Source organism: Mustela nivalis (genome assembly GCF_964662115.1).
Source record: "Mustela nivalis genome assembly, chromosome: 13".
Taxonomy (NCBI): Eukaryota; Metazoa; Chordata; class Mammalia; order Carnivora; family Mustelidae; genus Mustela; species Mustela nivalis.
The window spans coordinates 90,846,042-90,870,060 of NC_139032.1; the positions used below are offsets into that span (position 1 = coordinate 90,846,042).

The 24,019-nt window shown below is 66.8% G+C and overlaps 1 protein-coding gene across 9 annotated transcripts in view; it reads right to left on the minus strand.

The window, feature by feature from the left end:
* The window catches only part of KCNT1 (potassium sodium-activated channel subfamily T member 1), a 299,723-nt gene that overhangs the window by 241,005 nt on the left and 34,699 nt on the right, over positions 1–24,019 (minus strand). For 6 of the 9 annotated variants that reach the window (XM_082696200.1, XM_082696207.1, XM_082696205.1 and 3 more), the window contains 17 exons: positions 23,905–24,013; positions 23,603–23,752; positions 22,788–23,023; positions 22,341–22,578; positions 21,377–21,482; positions 19,260–19,432; positions 18,800–18,871; positions 18,460–18,594; positions 17,899–18,010; positions 14,676–14,777; positions 14,314–14,397; positions 14,101–14,229; positions 13,751–13,771; positions 12,818–13,145; positions 11,484–11,546; positions 8,572–8,656; positions 7,440–8,479 (listed from right to left, as the gene is read on the minus strand). In XM_082696200.1, coding sequence (XP_082552326.1) covers positions 8,359–8,479; positions 8,572–8,656; positions 11,484–11,546; positions 12,818–13,145; positions 13,751–13,771; positions 14,101–14,229; positions 14,314–14,397; positions 14,676–14,777; positions 17,899–18,010; positions 18,460–18,594; positions 18,800–18,871; positions 19,260–19,432; positions 21,377–21,482; positions 22,341–22,578; positions 22,788–23,023; positions 23,603–23,752; positions 23,905–24,013 — 2,264 coding nt within the window. In that variant the 3' untranslated portion in view covers positions 7,440–8,358. Of the gene's footprint in view, positions 1–7,439; positions 8,480–8,571; positions 8,657–11,483; positions 11,547–12,817; positions 13,146–13,750; positions 13,772–14,100; positions 14,230–14,313; positions 14,398–14,675; positions 14,778–17,898; positions 18,011–18,459; positions 18,595–18,799; positions 18,872–19,259; positions 19,433–21,376; positions 21,483–22,340; positions 22,579–22,787; positions 23,024–23,602; positions 23,753–23,904; positions 24,014–24,019 lie in introns of those variants that run through there. The other 3 variants (XR_014302124.1, XM_082696201.1, XM_082696203.1) reach the window with 3 other exon arrangements.

The following is a 24,019-nucleotide window of genomic DNA, read 5'->3' on the forward strand; positions in this document are numbered from 1 at the left end:
CCCGAGCCCAAGGCAGCTGCCTCGCCGGCGGAGCCCCCAGATGCCCCCAGCAGCTGACGTTTCTGATGTCCTGTCATCAGGCCGGTGCTGAAATGGCCAATAGAAGCGTTTGGTGTATCGATTGGTAGAGCCAGCTTTTTTATTATGGCAAATTTCAGACCCATGGGATGCATTTCGTGGTTGAGATTTTATTTATTTCTTTTTATTTTAAAAATTTATTTATTTGATAGAGATCACAAGCAGGCAGAGAGGCAGGCAGGGAGACAGGGGGAAGCAGGCTCCCCACTGAGCAGAGAGCCCGATGTGGGGCTCGGTCCCAGGACCCTGAGATCATGACCTGAGCCGAAGGCAGAGGCTTAACCTATTGAGCCCCCCAAGTGTGCCTGGTGGTTGAGATTTTAGTCCCCGCTCTGTGGGCTCCCAGGCTGTCGCCAACCCCAGGGAGTCAAGGTTCTGACCTCAGCCCCGCTGGCCGGCGTTGGGGTTGCTGGAGTACGCCACTGGCGGGTCAGTGCACGTGTGCCGACGGTGTGGGCGGTGTTCCGGGGTGACGTCGCACCCCCGCGGGCCGACGTGGACCGAAGCTCCCGCGGCCAGGCACGAGACGACCTTGTGACTCGGCTCTTGTTCTAGAAAGAAGGCACAAGACCGTCCCTTGCTGTCTTCCGTCGTCCCCGAGGGCCGTCACGTGGCCGTGAGGCTGGTGAAACCCTCTGGTCTTCGGTTTTGCAGGAGCCGGAGTTTACTTTGGCCTTGTTACTCCAGAGGACGTTTTTGTTGGTTTCGTTACAAAACAGTCCTCGCTCTTTCTGAACCGAAGCAGGACCTACGTACGGAAAAGTAAGCGGCTCACGGGTGTGCGGCGCAGTGGATTTTGTTTTCGGACGGACGGCTCCCCGTGTCTGTTAGCCAGGTTCTCCCCGGGACACTCGGCTGCAACGCTCCGCTCACCGTCCTCTCCTCTGCCCGCACAGGCGTCCACTGCCCGGCTGGGGCCCCGCGGGGCGACGTGAGGCGAAGTGCGGTCGGAGACTGGGTGGGGTGAAAGGCACCACCGTGTTGTTGGTTGTGATGTACTCGGCTCAGACTCTCGTGCAGCTGCAGACACCCCGAGTTTGACAGGCGGTCGGTCCGTGGGCAGGAGCTCGTGTTGCGTGGCGCAGGCGGGCCCAGGGGTGTGGCCGTCAGGACCAGCTGTGGGCTGACCAGGGGCGGCTTGGGGCCTTCTGCGCATCTTTCCCTTGGGCCACACCGGCTGTTCCTCCTCTGGGTGGAGTGTCCGGAGAGCCGAGGGTTGGGCTCGGCCAGGGAAGAGCCAGGTGAGGGCACCTGGGGAAGGCACAGGCTCCTGGAGGGACCGCAGAGGCCGCCTTCCCCTCGCTGTTTGCGCCCAGGCTGGGCTGCGGGCACCGATGGGCATGCAGTAGAAGTGGGCTGAACTTGCCCTTGGGTTGGGTCCGGGGACACTGAGGCCTCGCTCCTGCACCCGGACCGAAGCTTTGAGAGGAAGGTTGTGAGGGATCCTGTGTGACCCTGGTGCCACAGGTTAGGGGCCAAGACGGCCATGCTGAACTTCATGGGGCCTGGGGCACGGTAGTGTGGACAGCCCGTGCAGCTGGGACAGGGGCTGAGCAGAGCCACCACCTTGGTCAGACGTGGACAGGGCCCCGCAAGGACGGGAGGGAAGGGGGTGTGCTCGTGGAGCGTGTGCTTGGTCGGGGACCAGAGTCTCCATTACGGGAGGGTCACGGGGGCCTTTGGGAGGGAGTAGACAGCCACAGGGTACATGTGCCTCTCCCTAATCGGGGTGGCAGGAGGGATGAGGCTGGACAGCCCGGCCTTCTGAGCCCGTGGGCCTGCGGAAGCCCCCCGGAGCCACACCCACGATGGCTTTGTGCGGGGTGGGGGTGGAAATAGGCCAGGCCTCAAGTGACCATACATGGCGAGAAGGCAGTGGCACTCTGGAGGGGCTGGGCCTCCTCTGGTTGCCTCCTGCTGACCCCTGTGGGCTCGGCGCAGTGTCAGGCATGCGGGGCAGCCGGGGCCCAGTCGGCCTTCATCCCAGCAGTAAGCACGGTCCGTTGGACAGGAAGGTGGGAAGAAGAGAGGGGGCGGCGGTCCAGTAGTGTCAACAGCCAGTGCTTGGCCGGCGTCCTGCGGCTTTCCGGGAGGGTCGCACGTCTCTGTAGAAGATCGCAGCCTCACGCTTGCCCTGTGCACGGACGCCCGAGCGTGGGCCAACGTCGCCCTGCACTCTCTCGCCGGCCGCGTCCCAGGCGCCCGGGGTCTGGGTGCCCCCTGCGTTAGGAAACCGAGAGCTGCAGGAGGAATTTGTGTTTTCAGTCGAAGCGTTTATAAGCAATGACTGTGGTCCTGGCTTTCCTGCTTTCAGATAGACCCTGTACCGCAGGCCTCGTTTAGCAGCCCCGCAGAGGGAGCACCGCTGTCCCCAGGGGGAGGAAGTGTTCTCCCTATGGCGTGCTGCTTTCGCTGGGACCAGGGATGGTGCTGCCCATGCGGAGGGACTCTCCTTGCCTGGACTGGGAGTGGGTTCGTGCAGTAAAACAATCCCTGCTTTCCAGACACTTAAGTTTGACTTTTGTTTCCACAGTTCTGTGGGAAGCAGGATGTGTGTGGTCTCCTCTCCCGGGAGCCTCCGGCCTGTTCTTTCACTGCCTGGTACTTTTTCTTACCGATTCACAGAAATTTAAACAATAATCTAAACAGGGTCTTAGACGCCGCTGCTGGTGTATAAGCTCATCTGGACACAAGCTCATCTTGGGTGCTCACAGCGCTGCCCTGACCACGGCGGAAGAGAGCACGTTTCCATGTCTTTGCGGGTCATTCGGAGTTTCCTCTCTTGTAAGGTGCCTGTTCAAGTGTTTCGCCTATTTTTCTGCTGGGTTGTCTGTCTTTTTTCTTATTAATTCACAACAGATACAATTTTGAAAGGTGACACAGGAAAGAGAATACGAATGGTCCATTCTCTGATGTTCCGTGGTTTAGCGGGTGTCGTGATAAAGACATTATTCAGATCTATTTGGCCTGATTACCACGGAGGATCTTCGGGCGGCCGAGTGTATGGAGGCGTGTTGGAAGAGAATGTGTCAAGCGTGTGTGGCAGCCTGCTGTGTTTGGGTCTGTGCGCACGTGGCCTTCACGGCCGTGTGTGAGGCGGACGCCCCGTAGCATTTGTTTGCGTGGGTCTGGTGGCCCAGAGCCCCCTGGAGCACACCCCTTTTCCCCAGCATCCCACCTGGGCCACGATGTGGCTCAGGCCTGCTGGCACCCATGGAAGGCAGAGTGACGGCCACACAGGTGTCCACTGCCTCGTCTGCAGACCCTGTGTGTGACTGTGCTTGGTTGGTGGTGAATGGGTTAAGGCTGTGGCAGGAATCGGGCTTGCTTCTCAGCTGACCTTGTCTGTGGAGCCCAGCAGGGCACAGGGGCTCTCAGGAGTGCAAGAGGGAGGCAGCCGAGCATCAGAGGAGGAGCTGTGGCCACAGAGGAGGGCACAGGAAGGTGCCACGTGGCTGGCTTTGACCGTGGATGAAGGGACCAGGAGCTCGGGAACATGGGTGGCCTCCAGGATCTGGAAAAGGCAAGACACTGATCCTCCCCCAGCGCCTCCTGAAAGGGGTGAGGCCCGTTGGCCCCTTCCTACCCAGTGAGGCCTGGCTTGCGTTTCTGGGCTCCCCGAACGGGTGGTGAGCAGCGCGCTGGCGGCCTGTGGCCTGCTCGCAGGTCATGGTGTTTGGGGAGGCACCTGCTCCCGTCCAGAGCGTCTGACGCCTTCTGCATGTCGCCGTCTGCGGGCTCCCACGACCAGCCTCAGAAAGCTGCAGTCCCAAACGTCTTTGTTGGAAATTTAAAAAGATCAGAAAAAACAAAATGAGCTTTCACCAAGGAGGCTAAAATCATAGTAGAAGGTGGCAGGAAGGAATCTGGCGTGGGACAAGCGGACACGGACAAGGGAACCACGTGCAGTAGAGCTGGTCGGTGATCCCAGCGCGGCCGCCGGCAGGGCTGACCAAAAGCAGCGCGGGGCACGGGCCTGCGGTCCCTCTCACAGGGGACTGACATGCAGAAGCCGGGCTGAAGTCGTGTAGTGGGTCCAGCCACCTTTTGGAAGATGCGACACCACAGGGTTGAAACCGTCTCGGCGTAATCCGTACCAGTAGCGCGAGAGAGAGCGTGCGTGGGAACGGCCGCCGGCGTCGAAGGCGCTGTGCTCGTTCCTGCTGTTAGAAATGCGGTGACTCGGCTACACCCGCCAGGGGCCTCCAGCAAGCCCCACATCTGGCAGGGAGATGCCGAGTGTCCCCGTGTCGGTCAGGATGGAGGCCAGGTTGCCTTCGGTCACCAGGACTAGGCGAGGCGTTACTGGACGCCCAAACCATCGTAGTAAGAGAAGAAAAATGAGGTATGACTTGTGGAACTAAATGAAGGAAATCTCATTGAATGTCGTGTCTGGGGGCACCTGGGGGGCTCAGTGGGTTAACCGTCGGCCTCCGGCTCAGGTCAGGGTCCCAGGGTCCTGGGATCGAGTCCTGCGTGGTCCTCCCTGCTCAGCGGGGAGCCTGCTTCTCCCTCTCCCTCTGCTCCACCCACTTGTGCTCTCTCGGTCAAACAAAGTCTTAAAAAAAGAAAAAAGTGCCCCCCCCGCCCCCGCTCACGCTTGCGTTGCCACAGGAAGAGCCTGTCTGGTTCTCTGTCCCCGGCAGAAGGAAGGGGCTCGCGGGAACTCGGCAAAGGAGCCTCCCGGCCTCCACCGCTGGGCTGGCCTGGACCCACCACGCGCCGCTCGTCCGGAGCTGTAATTCTCTGCTCTACCCCAGTAAACTCGTTTTGCTGGTAAAGTCGCTGACTTTTTTTTTTTTTTAGGTCAACAAAAGATAGGAAAAGAAAAACCCAAGTGGTTATTATCCAAAGAAACATGAAAGCTCTCCTCGAAAAGCAAAGGTGAACAGGGGACGAGTGTCCTGGTCAGACAGGGGCTGCCAACAGTCCAGCGTGTGAGCCGGCGTCTCTGGACCCACTCGGCACCAGCTGCGTCTGGAAACGCGTTGTGCGAGGGGGTCACGGAACAGTGAGACAGTGAAGGCCCCGGGAAGAAGCCCCGTGCGAAACGCGTGGGACGCCTGCGGTCACTTAGGACTCATTTGGAAGCAGGGCAGTGGCCAGGGCTCAGCTGGGGAGACCCCGTCACCCGGGCGGGTCTACAGATGGAACGCCGCCCCGCGCCGAAGTCCCCAGGCACTTAGCACGTGGTTTGACCACTGGACTCTGGGTTTGGATTTGGGGACAAAGGATAAGACAGCCCTGAATTTGGTGCCCACTGTTGTCCTGTGTTTGAGGCTTGGAGAGGGGCTTTGGGGCCCCTGGTGTGTTTTGTCCCTCTCAGCTCCTTCACTGGGGACCCAAGGGCTCAGTACCAGCTCTCAGAGGAGGTGCTGGGGGAAGGGGTTCCCCTTGGAAGAGCCCTGAGACCACGTGTACAGCAGGACGGCTGGGTACCAGCCACTGGAACCATCCCAGAGCTCAGGGTGGGTGAGGAGTGCCCCCGGCCTCCTGTCCTGAAGGGCCAGGACCCCAAGATGGGAAGGAAGAGGGGGCCGTGGCAGAAGCCCAGAGCGAATCTGGAGCCCGCAGCGTCTCAGGACACAGGACAGGGCAACAAGCGGCATAGTGAGCAGTCCTCCTGCAACCCCAGAGGGACCCTGGAGGCTCGGTGTTGGCAGCCGTGAGGAGCCCTACCTGGGAGCCAGGCACACTGCAAACGGGGGAACCCTATCTGAGGAGACCTTCCAAGGAGGGGTCCACCGCTGGGGCCCAGAGACCCCGGGGGCCTGCCTGTGCAGTGGGGGAGGCTGTGTGCACTGCCCCCTTTAGAAAGGGCCCCTGCGGAGTGCCATGGGCATGAGGGGCTACTGCCCCGAAGACCCCGGCTCTGTGCCAGGCCCGGGTGGGCGGGCCAGACCTGATGGGGTCATTTGTGGCCGCTCAGCACTGCCGCCAGGGCAAGGTGGGAGGAGCCACAGATGCAGTGGGCTCAAGCTGGCAGGCCCGGGGCAGGGCCCACGACCCAGCTCCGTGGGTGGACACATCCCCAGGCTCCTGCTGACCTCACTAGGGGTGAAGGTGGTTCCGGCCAGCCGGCTGCCCCTGGGCGCCTGGAATGGCAGAGGCGCTCCCGCAGCCCCAGCCGCAGGCGGGCGGCTGAGGTCCTGGACTTGGAGTGGCCCAGACGCTGCCCTGGACCACAGACCTCCGAGTGCATCCGCCCTGCCCTGTGGTCGGGTCCCACTTGCGGTGCACCCACCTTCTCCGCAGACCCGCAGCCCAGCCCACCGGTTGTAAGACCCCTGCCTCTGCAGCTCTGGAACGCGGGGTCCAGCCTGAGCCCCGCAAGGGGGTCCTGGACGGGGTCGCAGGCTGCTCCTGCCGACACACAGCGCGTGGCTTTTGCTAATCTGGGGGCTCCTCCTGCCGTGCGTGTAGGTGGGGCAACCTCCCTGCTCCTTGGTGTTCTCACGGCCTGTCCTTGGTTTGGGGACCTGCCTCCTGCCTGCGGTGGGTTTCACGGCACCTTCCCCGGCGCCGCGTCCCTTCATCTCCCGGCTCATCGCTTGGACCTTCGGAGACGGTTTGGGGTTGTCCTGGCGTTTGCCGCCTCTGCCGCCACTTGTGGGCACAGCTTGCCCTTTTGTAGGGGGCGTCCCCCCTGCCGCATCCCCACGACGGCCCCTTCCCCTCGCCCTCCCGTCGGCTGGGCCCGCCTAGCCCCTCGTGGGGACACCTGTCCGAGCAGTGTCCTGTCAGAGGAGGAACCAGAAGTTCCTCCTTGTGTCTGGAGACTCCTGCCAGGAAACGCGGAGAAGCTGCTCGCCCTTCCCGCGGGGGCCCCTCCTGGCGTTCGTGCCATCGGCCCCGTTGTCCTCACGCATCGGTGCGGGCTGCCGTCCCCGCCGGCCCGTCCCCGGAGGCCCCCACCCGCTCAGCAGCCCCGGCCCCAGTATGGCCGCACGAAGTCCTTGTGAGCTCACTGAGGGCAGGAGGCCCTGGGGGGTGGGGGTGAGCTGGACTCGTGTGGCCCGGGCTGGGGGAGCGGGCCCCTCTGCTGCCTGCCACCATCTGGATGCCGTGTCCAACACCTGCTAGGGGGCTCCGGCAGAGCCTGGGGTCCCCGTACCATCCCAGGGAGCCCGCGCCCCAGCCATGCTTCCCAGCTGCCAGCACCCAGATGCCCGGCGGCCATGAAGGCCCAGGCCCAGCATTTCCTTGGGACGGGGCCTTCCCTGTGGGGTCTGGGTGGGGCAGGGGCCACAGCACGCGTGTCTCACCCTTGGAATTGGGCTGGGGGGGCGGCTAGGGAGTGGGACTGGGCCAGGCCTAGACCACGAGGCCACGGCGGGAAAGCCTTATAACCGACCCTGATGTTTGCAGAAAGCATCCATTTAATAGAAGGTTCTAGCACTAACCGCACAACACCTGTCACACACAGTGACAAGGGAAGCCCGGCGTGTGGCACCCACGACCTCCACATCCTTCCCTCGCGGAGAGAACCTGGGCCAGCAGCCCAGGGTGAGTTGTGCTTTGGGTCGGTGCTAACAAGCGTCCAGCAGCCAGTGGAAACGCACCAGCCCTGCCTGACGCCCATGGACGCGGGGCCGCGGCCGTTCACGTCAGCACGGACGGGAAGGACGGCTTCTTGTTCTTGGCCGCAAAGTCCTGGGTTGCAGGAACCTTCGTTCGGCAGCGGACCCCTCGGCGGTCTCGAGGCAGCCCGCTCCCCTCCATGTGCTCTGAGCAGGCCCGGCCTCAGGGTTGGGGGCTCCAGGCCAAGCTGCTGACTTCCCGGGGTTCACGGCTCCCCTCTCCTGCCGGCCGCACCGTGCTGGAGCGCTCGCCGGCAGGGAGCCCCTCGGCCCGACCCTGGGCCGGACCCTCACTGTCGCGTGGCCAGACCCGGCCCCGTGAGCGGGCCATCGGTACGTGGCCGCGGGAACACGGCTTCCGCGTGAGCTGTGTGAGTGAGCACAGTCGTCGGGGGCTTGGCTCCCTCCCGTCCGCATGCACCCCTGCCCGCCTCCTCGTCTGCCGCAGCCGGACCCCGTCACGAGTCACAGTGCGTTGCGAGGGGATGCGGACTGTACAGGTTTGTAAAAACAGGTTAAAAAAGGCCTCCCCGCCCGCTTCTCCTGGGGCCCGGGGCACGCGCCCCCTTCTCCCCGGGGAGGGCTCCTGTCCGGGGTGGGCCAGACCGACGCCGGGGCGCTGTGGGGGCACGGCGGGGCCCCGGCGCTCCATGCAGCGTGAGGCATGCCGTCGTGGGGTGGGGCTCCTCGCGGGGCCGGCTCAGAGCTGCGTCTCGTCGCGGGTCTCGGGGTTGCAGGAAGCCAGCCTGTGGCTGCCGCTGCTCTTCTGGCTCTGCGGGCTGCTGGCCACGTGCGCCAGGGGGTCGGAGCGGATGAGGTACCTGCGGGGTGGGAGAGCCCTGGATGCTGTCCTCCGCCCGGGCCGGGGTGGGGGGGGCGTGGGGTCCGCTCGTGGGGGGGACACGGGACTCACACGATGTCGTTGGGCTCCAGCCTCGTGTCGGGCGGGGGGTTGATGAGGACGTAGGAGAGCGTGTTCTGGTGGTCATTCATCTCGTCTGCAAAGGACACGGGCCCGTGGTGGTCACCGGTCTGCTGCGCCCCTCCACTCTGCCACGCCCCAAGAGCCGGGGGCTCTGGCCTGGCCCCAGGATCTTCCTCGTCTTCCCGGGCGTCTTGCCTGCACCCCGTGGGGCTGGCCCTGCCGGATGGGTACCTGCTGCGGGCCCGGCACGGGCTGGGGTCTGCCACGAGGGCGTGGGCACGGGCTGACATCCACAGCCCCGGGCAGCCGGCAGCTCTGACGTGGCAGCCACGGGCACACCTGCCGCTTGCACACACCTGTGTGCGCCCACGTGCCCACACACATGCGCACACGCACCCTGGCCCGGCCCTCCCGCCAGCCCCTCCCTACCAGGCTGACCACCCTTCTCTGCTTTGGACATGCGTCCTATTTCCCAACACCTGCTCCACGGCGCCGGCCCACAGGCCCCTCCCCCGGCCCCTTCGGAGCCCATAGGGATGGCCTGGTCTCTGGCGCATGGGTGGCTGTGGGGACGCAGCCCGTGGGGGGGAGAACGGGGTCTGGAGCAGCAGCAGTCCCGCCACAGATGTCCCCCTGGCCACGCACAGGACTGCCAGAGGCCCTGTGCTCACTGGCAGGGAAACGAACGGCTCGTGACCTCAGTTTACCCATTGGCAATGTCAAAGGCGTCTCCTGACCCAGGGTGGCCATCCAGGGGACGGCACTGCAGAGGGGTCCAGCTCCGGTGGCCGGTACCCCCAGCTCCTGTGATTTCCTTCTCCTTGCACCACCCCCTGTCGGCAGGACCACACCAGCCGGGCCCCCGAGGAAGGGATTCTCTGCAAAGCTGGAGAAGCGGCCCGTGGGCCGGCTGAGCTGGGGGTCAAGCTGTGCCAGCCGACTCCACACGGCAGCCACAGGCCGGGCACAGCAGCTCCTTGGAGGCAGGCGGGGGCACGGGCTGGGCCCTGGGGGCCAGTGAACATGCTCAAACTTTTGGGCCGTCCCTGGCGCCAGCCTCTGCGTCCACTCCGGGAACAGCTGCCTGGTGACCGCAGCTCTCTGCTCTTTCCACGGCTTGCGTTGGGGCCCTTTGGTGGAAGCTGCCGGCCTTTGAGCAGGGGGGCTCAATCGGTGGCCATGTGGGACAGCACACCTCCCAGCCCCAGGCCCCCCGAGTGTCTCCGGGGTGGGCCTTGTGGCACGTGCAGGGGTGCCGCAGGAGGAGAGGGAGATGGGTTTTACTGACCCCCAACCAAAGGCACCAGCAGAGCGGCCACGTGGAGACGGACGCTGGGTCAGCACACAGAAAGTGGGGGGTGGTTCTGGGGTCAGAGCCACCAGCTGGTTCCCCCAGGGCACACGGGCCACCCCTCCGTGGCTGGGCAGCCATCTCACACGCTGGCTCCTGCCTCACGGGGCCCTCCCCACCCAGCCTGGGCCCCCTGCATCTCCCCCGGACGACCAAGGTGTTCCTGAAACCAACAGCTTAGGACCGGATCGAGCCAGGCCCACCTTTGTGCATCTGGGGGTGCTGGGCCGTGAGGTGGGCGGGTAGGCTGTGGGGGCCCAGCCGAAGCGCCAGGGGGTGGGGGCTGCTTGGTCACGAGCCACTGACCCCAGTTTTCCCGGGACAGGTGAGCTGCACTGTGGCTACCGTGCTCAGGTGGGGGCAGGGGGCTGATGACGGCCCTCCTGGCAAACGGCCAAAGGAGCTGTCCCCTTACTCTGCGCCCCACCCCCGCACTCCTACTGCCCCAGGCCTTCCAGCAACCCTGCAGACCTGGTGCTGCCATGCCACTGGCCCTCCCCGCCCCACACCGGGGTCTGCGCTCTCTGCCCCCCAGCCCCGCGCCTAATCAAGTCTCAGCCACCTGCCTCACGGGTGGCAGCCAGCAGGGATGAGGGCCTGCAGCCGCACCCTCCAGAGGGCTGCCTGGGGGGGATGCCCTCCCCTGGGGGCCTGGCTAAGGAGCTTCCCTCTCCTCTGCCCCCAGCCTCAGGCACTTCCCAACACCCACATTGGGAGGCGCTCAGCCTCGGTGGGAAGCAGGGGTGCCCGGGCACTGGGAGGGGCCACGCGGCCACCCTGCTCATGGAAGCTGCCGGACTTGGATCCGTGCTGGCCCGTGGGTCTTCCATGAACACCATCCCCGCTTGCAAGGAAAAGCACAAGAACCCAGGAGAGGCCAAGGCCTTCTCAGCACGGGCCTTAACGGGCCAGTCCCCCACTGAGGTTTCCATTCCGGGGCCTGGGCACGTGCACTTGGACCTTTCTCTAGGGCTGCAAAGAACTGCCCGGGAAGGAAGGGGACCTGGCAGCAGGGCCTGCGGCCTGATGCTGCTCTGCCTCCTGTTGGGGGTCTCAGAGCTGATCTGGGAGGCTCTGAGTGTCTTCTTGGAAGAAGCCTGACCCCAGGTGAGAGAAGGGAGGACCGGCTCTGTCTTGGCCGGAAGCCGAGGCCCCTCTTGCCCTCTTGGAGCTCCTGCCAGTTCTGCCGACACAGGCGGCCCATGAAAGCCCAGGGCGGAGCAGGCCCCAGCGTCCCTGTTGCCGGCCCAGGCCTCGCCGCGCTCCCCCGTGTGTGTGCACCCACGGGACCCAGGCCCGGAACCATCCGCCTGGACGGCTTCCCTGGAGGCGGGCGGGCTGAGAGCTCACGGGAGCAAGACTGTGGCGCAACCCGACAGCGGCGCGGTGACCGCCCGGGCCCTGCACAGGGGCGGCCTGGGAAGCACAGGGGCCCTGCCTGCAGAGCCCTCTCCTGCCGACTCTCCTGTCCGCCTGCCTGGCTGGGGCGGCCCGCCGGCGCGGCCGGAGGCCCCTCGTGGGGCGGCCGGACCCGGCCGAGCGGAATTACCTTGCAAATATCCCAGGTTTACCCGGTTCATGACATCACTGGCCGTTAAATTTGCTACATCCTCTACGGAGCACACAGCGGGGGGCGGGCAGAAACAGAGAGAGAGAGAGGTCAGCGAGCAGTGCGGTGGCCGGCGCGGCGGGGGCAGCCAGCCGCACGCGGGAGGCCGTGCACGCGGGGACGGCCAGCGCCAGCCGCCGGGGAAGCAGGTCCGCCACCACCATGTGGCTTCCTTCTCTGCCAAGCTCTGGGGAGGGCAGGGGGGTGCGGAGGTTAAGGGAATGAGGGACAGGTGTCAGTCCCGGGGTCGGTGGGCCGGAGTCTCTGCTGACCCTGGCCGTGGGGCCCGGTGAGCACCGTCCGGAGGGGCAGGGACGTGGAGGGGAACAGAGGTGGAGCGTGCAGCTTCTGCATGGTGGGGGCAGGGCCGGCCCCAGACTCTAGCCTCTGGTCCCACCTGGAGGGGGCACTAGGGCCCCTGAGCCAGGCACACGCAGGACGCAGGCTGCCGAGAGCCTGTGCCCGCAGGGGGACAGCCAAGCCTGAGCCCCAGGCAGAGTCCCCGAGAGGGAACCCCACACCCGCCAGAGGCTCGACCCAGTGCAGGGTGTGGGTGCCGACGGGCAGCAGCAGGAACAGGCAGCACCTCCAGAGCGGGCGTGGGATAGAGCATCTCTCCTCTGGGTCTGCTTTTGGCCAAGGTCATGAACTTTCCTCCAAAATAAGCTCCACAGAAAAGGGGGCTGCCAGGGTCTGGGGAGCAGCCACAAGCAGCGGAAGCAGGGCCCGTGTCTCAGGAGCAGCTGTGGGGCCCCACGTCCATGGTGGCCACAGCTCCAGCTGCCCCCTGCCGAGCCCCAGACGCTCTGGCTGCTGGGAAGGCCGGGGAAGGGGTGGCCGGGGGCTGCGGGGTCTCCCTGCCACATTCCCGTTCTCCATGGGAACACAGTGCACCCTGCGTTTCTGACCCCAGAGGCGCGTCACTGAACCCACATGAGGACTGTGGCCTTGGCTTTGGGGGAGCCTGGCCTGGCCTGGCCCGCACCCCGGCCACGGCTCCCATGAGTTCCATACGCTGGGCTCAGTCAGCTTGATCTAGTCCCGTTTTACAGATGGGGAGACTGAGGCCGCAGAGCGGTGAGGGGGAGCCCTCCCTGCGGGGCTCAGGGCCAGTTCTGGAAAGATCCTGTGTCCTGGCACCACAGGGTCTCTAAGGGGCCGCATGGGTGTGGCGGGCAGCGCAGAGGCCCTGGGCAGAGGCGGCCCCTGGGCACCCGGGTCAAGCGCCGTGTCTGTCCCAGCCCCGTGGCGGGCGGTGGCGCCCGGGCTCTTACCGTAGCCGGTGGTGGGCAGCCCCAGGTGCTTCATGCGGTTCTTGACCAGCTCGGAGAGCTCCTGGCGCTCGGAGCGGCCGTACAGGCTGAGCCTCTGCTGGCCGGCCCACTCGGCGGCCGCCGCCTTCCCCGCCGGCTTGGAGCCCCTGCGGCTCAGCTTCCGGGCCCACGGCAGGCTCTTGCGCCGCAGCAGCGGGTGCTCGGCTGGGTCCCCACCGACCGGGTGCCGGCCGTGGGTGCCGCCGCCGCCGCCGCCCGCCTGCATGCCCCAGGGCCCCCTGGCTTCCTGCGTGTCCTGGCATTCCTCCACGCTCACTGAGATCTGGGACTGGCCGAGGTGGGAGGGTGAGGGGAGGGGAGCCCAGCCTTCTGCTGGGGGACCCCAGGCCCCAGGGGCACAAGGGCCTTCCTCCTCCAGCCCAAGCCGCCAGCCTCCAGGTCTGTCCACGTTTGCCCGGGGAGCGAGGGTGGCTCCTACCAGCTCTTGGGGCCCTCCCCCCTGGACCCGGCCAGGCCTGACTTTGCCGCGGAAGGCCCACCCCTGCGTGAGCCCCAGTCTCCCCCTCTAGGAGAGTGGAGAGCAGGAGAGCAGGGGCGGGGGGCGTGGCCGATGGGAGAGTGACCGCGGCTCAGCGGGTGTGTGGGAACCCAGGGGGCGTGGGGAGACTCCTGCCTGGCAGCGGCCCTGCGAGGCTGGGGGCATGGAGGTCCGGTCAGAACAGCACGGAGGGGGCCACTCGCTATGATGGGCGCCACAGTGGGACATGCACAGTGCACATGGGGCCGGAGGAGCTTGGTTCCTCAGGGGCCCTCTTGGAGCTCTGCCAAGGCTGACCCAGGCTGGGGACGCGTCCCCGGCCCTGCCGTCACTCTATGTCCCCCAGGCTTGGGGTCGGGGGCATACCTTCACGGGATGCTCATGGGGCCACTCACCTGGGCTCTGAGGTCGTGGGGCTGCAAAGGAAACCAGAGACAACCTGGGTGCCGGGGGGGTGCCTCTGCCCACGGCCCCAGACAGTGCCTGAGCCCCTCATGGGCCCGGGACCTGCGTGGCAGGCTGCCCACTGTGGCTCCAGCTGGCTCCCTCATTCTCAAGCTCCCCGGCCCCACGCGGGAGTCCCAGCCGCCCAACCCCACGTGGGGGCACATGAGCCTGACCCCAGGAGGGCCTGGCAAGCCAAGGCCTGGATCCTGGAACTGAAACACGGCGGCAACACGAAATTCACAGGAAGCCTGTGGGCCGCCGGTGCGCGAGCCCACCCTCCGGAGCCCTTCGCCCGAACCTCGGAGTTCGAGAAGACGTGGCACTCGGTGCGGTAGATGCCGATGGGGATCTCGGCGCTGGAGGAGCACAGCTTCTGGAAGAGCCGGCCGTATGTGCGGATCCACAGGTCCTCCTCCGCGACCCGCATCTAGAGCGAGCGGCGGCCCTGAGTGGGGGCCGGCTGCGTGCACCCCCACAACAGCCAGCCCGCCCGGTTGGCCCCGTGACTCACGGCGCAGAGGTAGCCGGAGCCCGGCGTGGTGTCGAGGCCCAGCAGCAGCCTGGTGATGGAGATCATGTAGTCCTTCACGAAGGACTGGCCGGAGAGGAGGCCGCAGTGAGGCGCAGGCGCCCCAGGAACAGGCCGGGTCCCTTCCCGTGCCCGCTGGGGTGCCCACCGTCCCCTGCTGGGAAGCCTGACTCAGCCTCGGGGGTCGGAGACCCAGGCTGCCGGGAGCAGAGCCCAGAGCGGTGTCTTTCTGGGAGGAAGAGGACGGAGACACCGGGGGACCCAGGGAGGGATGCTCCGAACAAGTCTTCGTCGGCTGGAGGTGGAGAGGAGGTTGGGCTGCGGCGTTCCCCGCCCCCGCTGACCTGGTAGAGCAGGGTGTCCAGCATGCTGATGCTGAAGACGCGGCCCGCGGCGAACGGCAGGCGGAACATGAAGGCCAGGTTGGAGCCGTTCTCCCGCTCCCTCTGCGGGAAAGGGGGGCTCAGGTGGGCGCTCAGGTCGCGGCCGCGTGGGGGGTGCAGGGAGTGCGTGCACCGGCAGACGGCGGAGCTTGGCCCCAGCACCCAGCTAGTGCCCCCCAACCCCAGACGCACTCGGGGCCAGAGCTCAGGAGGGGGGAACCTGGCAGGTCCCACGGGACCGCCCACGCATGCTTTCACGCACGGCTCTCGCCATCCCAACATTCGAAATAATCTCCGTCACTTTATCCTCGAGCCCGGGTGAGTGAAGTCGGTGGGACTGTGGACATGAAGCCACGGGAACGCGTGCACCGTTCTGCCCCCTGTTCCCCACGGCGAGCGCTGAGTTCCAGGAACCCGCCGGGGAGGCTCCCGTGGCTGCGGGACACGGCGCCACAGCCTCGCAGCAGGAACACAGAGCCACCCTCGCCCAGCTCCGGGCGTCGGGAGCCCAGCGTGGATTTCACGGGGTGGAATGAAGGTGCCAGCGGGCGGCGCTCCTTCCCGCAGCTCTGGGGACAGTCTTTTCCTCCTGCTTCGTTTCTAGAAGCTGACCAAGTTGCCCAGCTCGTGGCTCACTCCTGCCCCACAGCCAGCAGTGCACCTGCTGACCACTGGCCCTCCGACCCAAGCCTGGCCGGTCCCCGGGGAGGACAGTGGACCCCCAGGGGTCCCTCTCCTGTCGACAGGGTCCCTTGACTGCGCACCACACTGCATCTAGGCCCTAGCAAGCCAGTCGTGGACGTCTTCGGGGCCATTTCCACCCAGCACCCAAGATTCATCTGCAAAAACTGAGAGCCGAGAGGCCTCCTTTCTCATGGGACCAGACTTGCTTCAAAGGCGGGAGGCAGGCAGGGGACACGAAAGACCCAGGGGCCGCCTGGAGGGCAGCAGCGTGTGGCATCAGGGCGTGAAGTCGCGGGGTGTGTTCTGGTGGCGGCATTTGCCCAGTCAAGTGCACCCCGTTTGGGCGCGGGTCTGCAGGCCCAAGTCCCCCAGGAGCGTCTGCGTCCCACGGGTGTGCGGCAGAACCCGGCTGCCTTCCTGTTCAAGTGGCACCGGGGAACTGAGGAGGAACTGGGTCCACGGGGCCTTCGGAGGGGCAGCTGCGGCGTCTTTAACACGACGTCCCCAGTGCTTGAACACGGGGTCCCATGACCTCAGGCTGCAGGAGACCCTGCCGATTCTGGGGCTGGCGCCTCAGGGACCCCTCCTGCAGGCAGAGCGGGGCGGGAGGCTGGTCGGGATCAGCAGCCCCTCGGCAGCCAAGCGGCCGGAATGGGGTGGGGGGTCCCCACCGCTTCGTCCCGGCTTCCCCGGCCGTCCTCCTGTCAGGTCCTCTCTTCACACGGCTCTGTGGCCGGCACACACCAACGGCAACGTGGGTCGCCGTTTCCAAAAAACGTCTCCTTCATCATCTCAGTGTTGCTTGAAGCAGAAGACGCGCACACTTTTATAAAAATAAACTGCCGTTAATTCTTCAAAAGACGAGCCCAGCCGCTCCCGGGGGAGATGTCGCCGCCCGGCCATCTGCTGAGCCCTCGGAGCTGGGGCGTGCCTGGGGGCAGAGCCCGTGGGGGACCCCAGGCCAAGTCTAGCCAGCGTGTCAGAAGACAAGGCCTCCGTGGCCTCCAGGCCCGGGGCTCACGGTGGTCGTGGGGGGGGATGTCGGCTCCGACCCTCTGAGGGATGGTGACAACCCGCAGCTCTGGCGGCGCCCCCCGTCTCCGCGGCCCAGGACCCCCAGCCCACGTCAGCCTGGAGGAGCCCGGGCTGTTTCTCGAGGCAGTGTCCTGGGGTCACGCGTGCCAATGTCCTCCCTTCTGTCCGGGCCCAGACCGTGCAGCCCCATGATGGGGTTCGTCATCCTGAGCTGGGCAGGGGGTGTTCCAGCCACGGGAAGTGAGGCTGCGTGGGGGCCGGCAGGGGCCGTCAGCGCAGAAGGAAGGGGAGTGGGAGTGCAGGCTCCCGCGAAGCCCACCTCCTACAACAGTCTGTGTGGGAGGCCAGAGGGACCGCGTGTGCTCTGGGGAGCGGGCAGCGAGGGACCAGCGGCTGGAGCCCGACCCCGTGCCCGTCACCCCCATCCCTGCTCGGGTCAGACCAGAATTCCTAGATCGCAAGACTCTGGCTCGATCCCGAGCAACATCTGGACGGAGTCCGGCAGGTTCCCGCCGTTCCAGGCGCGGACGCTCAGCCCCTAGGCTGCTGCGAGGGTCTCAGCGTGGCCGGGAGGACCGGCCCCAGGCGCCCGGCAGAGCGCACTCCAGAGAGGGCCTGGCCGGGACGGGCGCCGAGCAGGAGTCCCTGTGTGTCCTCCGAGGGGCTGGAGGCCCCCTGCCCGGCGTCCCTCTGGTACACGTGGTGCTAGGTCCTCATGGGCCTCGTGACCTGCTCCTGGGCTCCTTCCACTGTCTGCCCGCATCAGGGTGACGCTCTAGCGCCTGTCCCTTCTATCTGGGGTGGACGGCCTGGCCTCGCTTGGGTGGACGGCCGCCGAGGCTCCCTGCTCCTGCCCTCACCCCAGCACAGGCCCTGCCCCTTGCTGCGGAGAGGTGCCTCCCAGCGGCCTTATCAGGGACGATATCACCAGGGCCTGTGTCCCCCGTCGCCCACCCCTGTGCCCCAGAGCACCACACCAACGCCAGCCAGTGGATATCCCTCCTGGAGCCCTGTGAAGCCCACAGTGGATTCCCGCCCCGCCTCCCCACCACTGTGCGGTCCGGTAACTTCCTCCCCTCTCTGACCCCCACTCCTTTGTGTGCACCTGCCCGCTGGCGGAGACTCGTCACGTTTCCGATTTGGGCCCAATACGTGGGGCGTGGGGAATTAGTCGGTGTCCCCATCCCGTGCTGGTATTTACGGACATGGCGGGCAGCCTCAGCCCCAGGCACGGCCAGGCCTGGACCTGGCCGTCAGGGGGACCAGGGTCCCTAAAGGCTCTGGGCGACATAGGAGCCTCACGGGAGCTGAGTCCCCGTCTCGGGCCCCCTTTGGCCAGAGGAGAGCAGGTGCCTCGGCCTTCCATGGCCCCTGAGCCCCAAGAACCCCCTGGCCCACTCCCTCCGGGCTCAGGGACCTGACAGCTCAGCACGTGGGGCAGGGGAGGTCCAGTGCGGCTGCTCACCTTTTCCAACTTGGAAAGAGCCAGAGAGTAGCTGTCCTTAGCACGGAACTGCATGAAGCGCATGTTGGAAGGGTGGGTGAGCTCCGTGGTGATGCTCAAGCTGGGGAACAGCCTGCGGGGCAGCGGGGGCTCAGGACGGGTCCTCCAGTCACGGATGGGGCAGCGGGTTCAGGGCGGGTCCTCCGGTCACGGACGGGGCAGCGGGGTCAGGGCAGGTCCCCCGGTCACGGACGGGGCAGCGGGGTCAGGGCGGGTCCCCCGGTCACGGACGGGGCAGCGGGGTCAGGGCGGGTCCCCCGGTCACGGACGGGGCAGCGGGGTCAGGGCGGGTCCCCCGGTCACGGATGGGGCAGCGGGGTCAGGGCAGGGTCCCCCGGTCACGGATGGGGCAGCGGGGTCAGGGCAGGTCCCCCGGTCGCAGATAAGGCAGCGGGGACTCGGGGTGGGGTCCCGTGGTCCCAGCGGCTGCAGAGGGCCGGGCTCCTGGATGGCCGGGGCGCTGGTTCTGGACCCAGCCTGGCCCTGCTGCGGCCGCCCCGGGAGCGAGCCCCGGCCTCTCACCGGAACATGGTCTGCACGTTGACGATGGTCTTGGCATCCGCCATGTAGTCCTCCTCGGCGCTCATGGTGCTCTCCTTGTCCACCACCACCAGGTTGTCCGCGTAGATGATACCGCACTGCAGCAGGCTGTCCAGGCTGGGGTCGGGGGGACACGCCATGTGTCTGGGGGCCCCCAGGGCCAGGTCGGACGACCCGGGAGTTCCCTCTGGGTGCAACTTACCCCCCTCCCCTGCACCTCCTGGGCTCCCCACACCTGGGGAGGAGGGGTGGGGTGGGATGGGGGGGAGGGGTGAGGCAGGGAGGGGCTCCGTAGGGAGCTGGCGAGGCGGATGTCCCTTACTTGTCCACTGAGCCCTCCATGTAGTAGACCATGGGGAAGCAGCAGATGGCCTCCAGGAAGTGGTGGTCAGGCCTGTGGGGACAGTAGGTCCCGTGGGTGCCCGCCCTGCTCTGCCACTCGCCCCCTGTGCCCAGCTTGGCCCTGCCCTGAGTGAGCAAGGCTGGATGGAGCAGGGGTCCCCCAAGACCACAGCACATCAGACGTGGGGGCCTTTACAGAACCACGCGGCTGTTCTTTGTTTTGCCTGAGGGAGAACCACAGCCCCGGTGGGGGAGGGGGACTGGCTCAGGTCAGACCCCAGGCTCGGGGGGTCGAGGTGCTGGGGTTGGGCCCCCCGGAGATTCATAGTGAGGGGACAGGACAAACCGTGCAGGAGGAAGAAGGGTGCTCCTGAGCACCGGGGGGCCCAGGGACACAGGGGCCTCTGCAAGCAGGCGCGGGGGTGCGCGGCGGGTCTCACTTGTTGTCCAGCAGCAGCACGATGGGGTTGAGCTCCCGGCGGGATCTGTAGTAGGCGCGCAGCGGCACGATGAAGTTGTACAGCCCGTTGCCCGCCGTCTCCGCCGACACGATGATCAGCTTGTTCTTGAAGCCGTAAGCCTTGGCGTCCTCGTAGCTGTTGTGTTTGCAGCCCTGCCGAGAGCCCGGGGCCGACCTCAGCCTTGGGACCGAGACCGCCGGTTACTGTACCAGCAAACCCCGGGTTCACCGGGAAGAAGCGAGATTCCATCCGGAACAAGCCATGGGCCAGTTCTGAGAAGAGCAGGCCTGCTGGGCTTCGGAGAAGGGGTGAGTGGGCAGGGGCTCTTCAGAACTGAAAGTCCACCGGGGGCGGGTGTGGTGGCCTCTCACTGGCTGCCCCGTGGCTAGCCCGTCTCCTCCCTGTGGCTCTGCCCTGGACAGTGGCCGTGAGGAGCTCCCTCTGCCCACCTCCTGACGGTCTCTGTGGGGCTTCCCCTCACTGACTTTCACACGGCATCAGCCACCGTGGCGACGCCAGGCTTCTCAGGGACCCCTTGCCGAAGGGCACCCACAGGCACCTGGTGGCCAGCTGCTGGCCCTGGCCCCTTTGTGGCCTGCAGCAGCCCCATGGGAGCCACACGCCCCAGCAGACCTGCTCACCCCGCCCGCGGCGGCTCCGTGGATGACCGCCCTGGGGCAGAGCTGCGGGGAGAGGGGATGGTGCCGTGGGACCCCTAAGTCCAGGAGGGGAGGGAAGCACTGTATGAACCTGCATCTCAGCAGATGCAGAAAGGAAATGTGTTGTGCGTGTGCATGTGTACATGTGTGTGTGTCACGCATGCACATGTGTGACACGCACGTGAGCAACACGTATGCACACGCCACGCGTCACACGTGCATGTCATGTATGTGCACAGCGTGCATGTGTTGTGCGTGTTGCATGTGCGTGTACATGTGCACATGTATCACATATCATGCATGTGGTGTGTGTATGCCACGTGCATGTGCACATGTGTAACGTGTGTACACCCATGTATGCACATGTTCCAGCTCCATCTGCTGAGGCCCAGATGCAGTGATACTGTAGGAGCTGCGAGCACGCCTGTACCCAGAACTTGGCGTCATCCCCGTTTTGCACGGAGAGACGCGGGGCTCCCTGGGAGAGTGGCTCCAGGACAGGAGCAGGGCAGGGCAGGTGCACGACAGGGCGGGGATGCTGTGGAAGTGTTCTGGGGACAACAGGGACACAGTCTCGCCCCAATGTGCCCAAATGGCTTCCCCCCGCAAAACAGGAAAGTCTGAGCCCCGAAATCAGTAACGATTGGCCACAAACCGCAGCACCACAGGAGTAAGCGTGGTGACAGTCCTGAACCAAAGAGGAGTCAGAGGCCGCACTGTGCGAAGCGCAGAAGCGGACACGCCTCCTCGCGGCTGAACGCTTAGAAGCAGGTACGAGGGATCCGGGCTGAGACCCCTGGGCGAGGACACACCTTCCCCGTCTCCCCACAAATGACTCACTAGCCACAAAGGCAGAAGCAGAGGAACCTGGGTGAGCCACGTGATCCACACCAACACCCCCAGGAATGCAGCGCACGAACGTCTCATGCCTCCGAGCACACTGTCACCTTCGGAGATCGGGCCCCAGGTGCACAGGCAGAGTCGTCTCACGAGAAAGCTCTCATACCCATCCCCCCCATCCAAGGCAGGTGCCACCAAACCACTGTTCTCGCCTCCAGACGCAGGGCTGAGAGCCACGTGAGAAGGGTCAGGACAGGTGCGTGCCCCGCGAGGTGTGGACGGGCCCCGGAGGCAAACCTGCTGCGTGAAGGCTGCGGGACGAGGGGGCACCCGAGGCGGCCGGTGGACCCGACAGGGGCGCTGAGGGATGTCCTGGCTCTCAGAAAGCACACAGGCGGGGGGGCAGGGGGAAGGGGCTCCACCTGCTCCCAGGGGGTGCGGGTAAAACCCGCATGTCTTTGGAGGCCGAGAGCAAACGCCTTGAGTCTGGGCAAAGGCCCAGGATCTCCTTCTCGTCTGGAAGCTTTTTCTGAAAGTTCATGGTTACCTCGCAAGGTCAAGTCCCGTGGAGCGCGGGGGGGGGGGGGGGGCACCCACCTTGTCCAGCCGCAGGCAGCAGAACGGGGCCTTCACGGGCAGAAGGTGGCACAAGGTGGGGGAGCTGCCGATGTAGGGCGAGTTGGGGGGGTAGCCCTTCACGTACCTGGCGTGGGAGACAGCAGTCACCTGGCCGGTGGGCCTGGGGGCTCCAGCTCCGCCCCCGCAGCCCCACCCCAGCCCCTGCCCGCACTGCCCCAGCGCAGCAGGGCTGTGCCCCCAAGCGGCCACACGGAGGCGCCAGACCCCACGGACCCGCCCCGCTGTGGGACTGCGTGTGGGGCGAGGAGAGCTGGGCCTGGACCACCTGGTCCGAGGTGAGAAGCCACGCAGCACGCACAGGAACACTCAACTCATGGACACACACACACCCTTACACAGAGCCTGCGATCACCGGCATAACGCGAGGCTCCTGCCCTCCCTGAAGCTGCCAGCACCCCAGTCCGGGGGCTGACGCTGGCCCTCGGCCCCTCTCTGCCGGCTGCCCGGGGCTGGGCTGGTCTCCCCAGCAGCACCCAGTGCACCCCACACGGGGGTGGCCACAGCCGGGCCTTGAGCAGCGTGGGGGAGGGGACGGCCTTCTGCTCTGTCTCCAGCTGGCTTCAGGGACACGGCCTTGGTGGTCAGCCACGCCACCTGCCTCTGGGGCTGGATGGCGCCTCCCCAAGGGCTCCCCTACCAGGACCTCGATAGATGATGCTCAGAGGACAGCCTCCCCCTCTGAGGAGGCCTGGCCCGCAGGTGTGGCAGCCCGCGGTAGAGGTGGAGGGGAGACGGGACAGGAGGCACAGCCCAGCTTTCATTACATTTGCCAAACGAGGTCTCCCATGAAGCCCTGACTCAGCCCACGGGGACTCCACCCTCCCTCCCTGCTGGCTGCAGCCCCCAGGCCCGTGTCTGCCCCCACCCCCGCCCCCACCCCCGCCCCCATCGGAAGCTTCTGTCTGGGCGCAGGGGCACTCACTCCACCACCGACAGCCCCTCGTCGTCTGACGGAGTCATCTCGTCCTCCGACGGGTCACTCAGCAGGTCGCAGGGCAGCAGAGCCGAGCTGTCTGTCGGGCGCTCCAGGACGGGCGCGATGCTGGGCCGCCGGCTGCCCGAGCCGTTCTCTGTGGGCAGCGCGAGCTTGCCGCCCCCGCCGCCCCCACCGCTCTGTGCGGGCCGGCACTCTGTGTTCTGGAGGTCCATGGCCACTGTCCCTGGAGCAGAGCGGCTGACCTTGGCTGGCCGTCCCTCCCGGGGCTCTGCTGGGGGCGGCTGGTTCGCGGATCGGAGGTGGGACCGCTGGTGCAGGGCAGCCTCCCCCCGCCCGGTCCCAGGGCGGACACTGGGACGCCAGCGCCCCCGAGGGCCCTGCGGGGCGGGGGGGTGTACCGACGGGAACACGAGGCGCGGGGCGGGGGCTCACCCATGGAGGCCACGATGCTGTGCATGGGCAAGCGGGAGGAGCCGTCGTACAGCCCCTGCGCCCGGAAGCCCTTCTTCTTCTGCTTCTCCTCCTGCTTGAAGATGAAGGCGGAGTTCTCCTCCTTGGTGATGTTGATGTAGAAGCAGGTGTCGGACGCCGCCAGCGTGTGCCGCGGCCCGGGGTTCAGCAGGATGCTCTTGTCCTCGCGCTTCAGCCCGATGAGGCACACGCCGTACCTGCGCCGGGCGCACCTTGTAGGCGTCCTGCCGCAGCTGCTGGCTACCCCGCGGCCACCCGCCCCCGGGCCCCCGGCCCCGCCCCTCCCCGCGGCGCCCCGCCCCTCCCAGCCGGCCCCGCCCATGGGCGCCCCGCCCCCGACCACCCCCGCCCCGCCCCCCGCCCTGGCCCGCGGTCCCCGTCCGCGGCCCCGCCTCCGGTCCCCTTTCTTGGCTCCGCCCCTCGGCGCCCCGCCTCCTCCCGCGGCCCCGTCTCCGGTCTCCTTTCTTGGCCCCGCCTCCTCCCGCGGCCCCGCCTCCTCGCCCCTCCCCGCGGCGCCCCGCCCCTCCCAGCCGGCCCCGCCCATAGGCGCCCCGCCCCCGACCACCCCCGCCCCGCCCCCCGCCCTGGCCCGCGGTCCCCGTCCACGGCCCCGCCTCCGGTCCCCTTTCTTGGCCCCGCCCCTCGGCGCCCCGCCTCCTCCCGCGGCCCCGTCTCCGGTCTCCTTTCTTGGCCCCGCCTCCTCCCGCGGCCCCGCCCCCGCCCGCGGCCCCGCCCCGCCCGCGGCCCCGCCCCCGCCCCCGCCCGCGGGCGCGTACTTCTTGTGCGCGTGGAAGGCCGCGTAGGTGAAGCTCTTGCCCTCGTACTCGCGGAAGAACTTGCTGTCCCCCATGCGCACGTGGTACACCTCGTTGCCCGAGCAGCGCCCGTACATGCGCTGCCACTGCTCCGGGGACTCCTGGCCTTCCCTGCGGGGCGGCCGCCCGTCAGCGGCCCCCGGGGGCGGCCCACACCGCCCCCCACACCCCACGGCCGCCCTGCCCTGAGGGCGGAGCCCAACAGGCCCCACCCCCCCACGACGGCCCCGCCCCCGCCCCGCCTGCCCCGGCCGCGCACTCACTGGCCGCGGGACGTGTGCACCAGCAGCGTGATGAGCGTGGACGTGGCGGGACAGATGCAGTTGAGGGCCAGCATGGCGTACTTGCACTCCTCCTCACACACCACGTGGTCTGCGG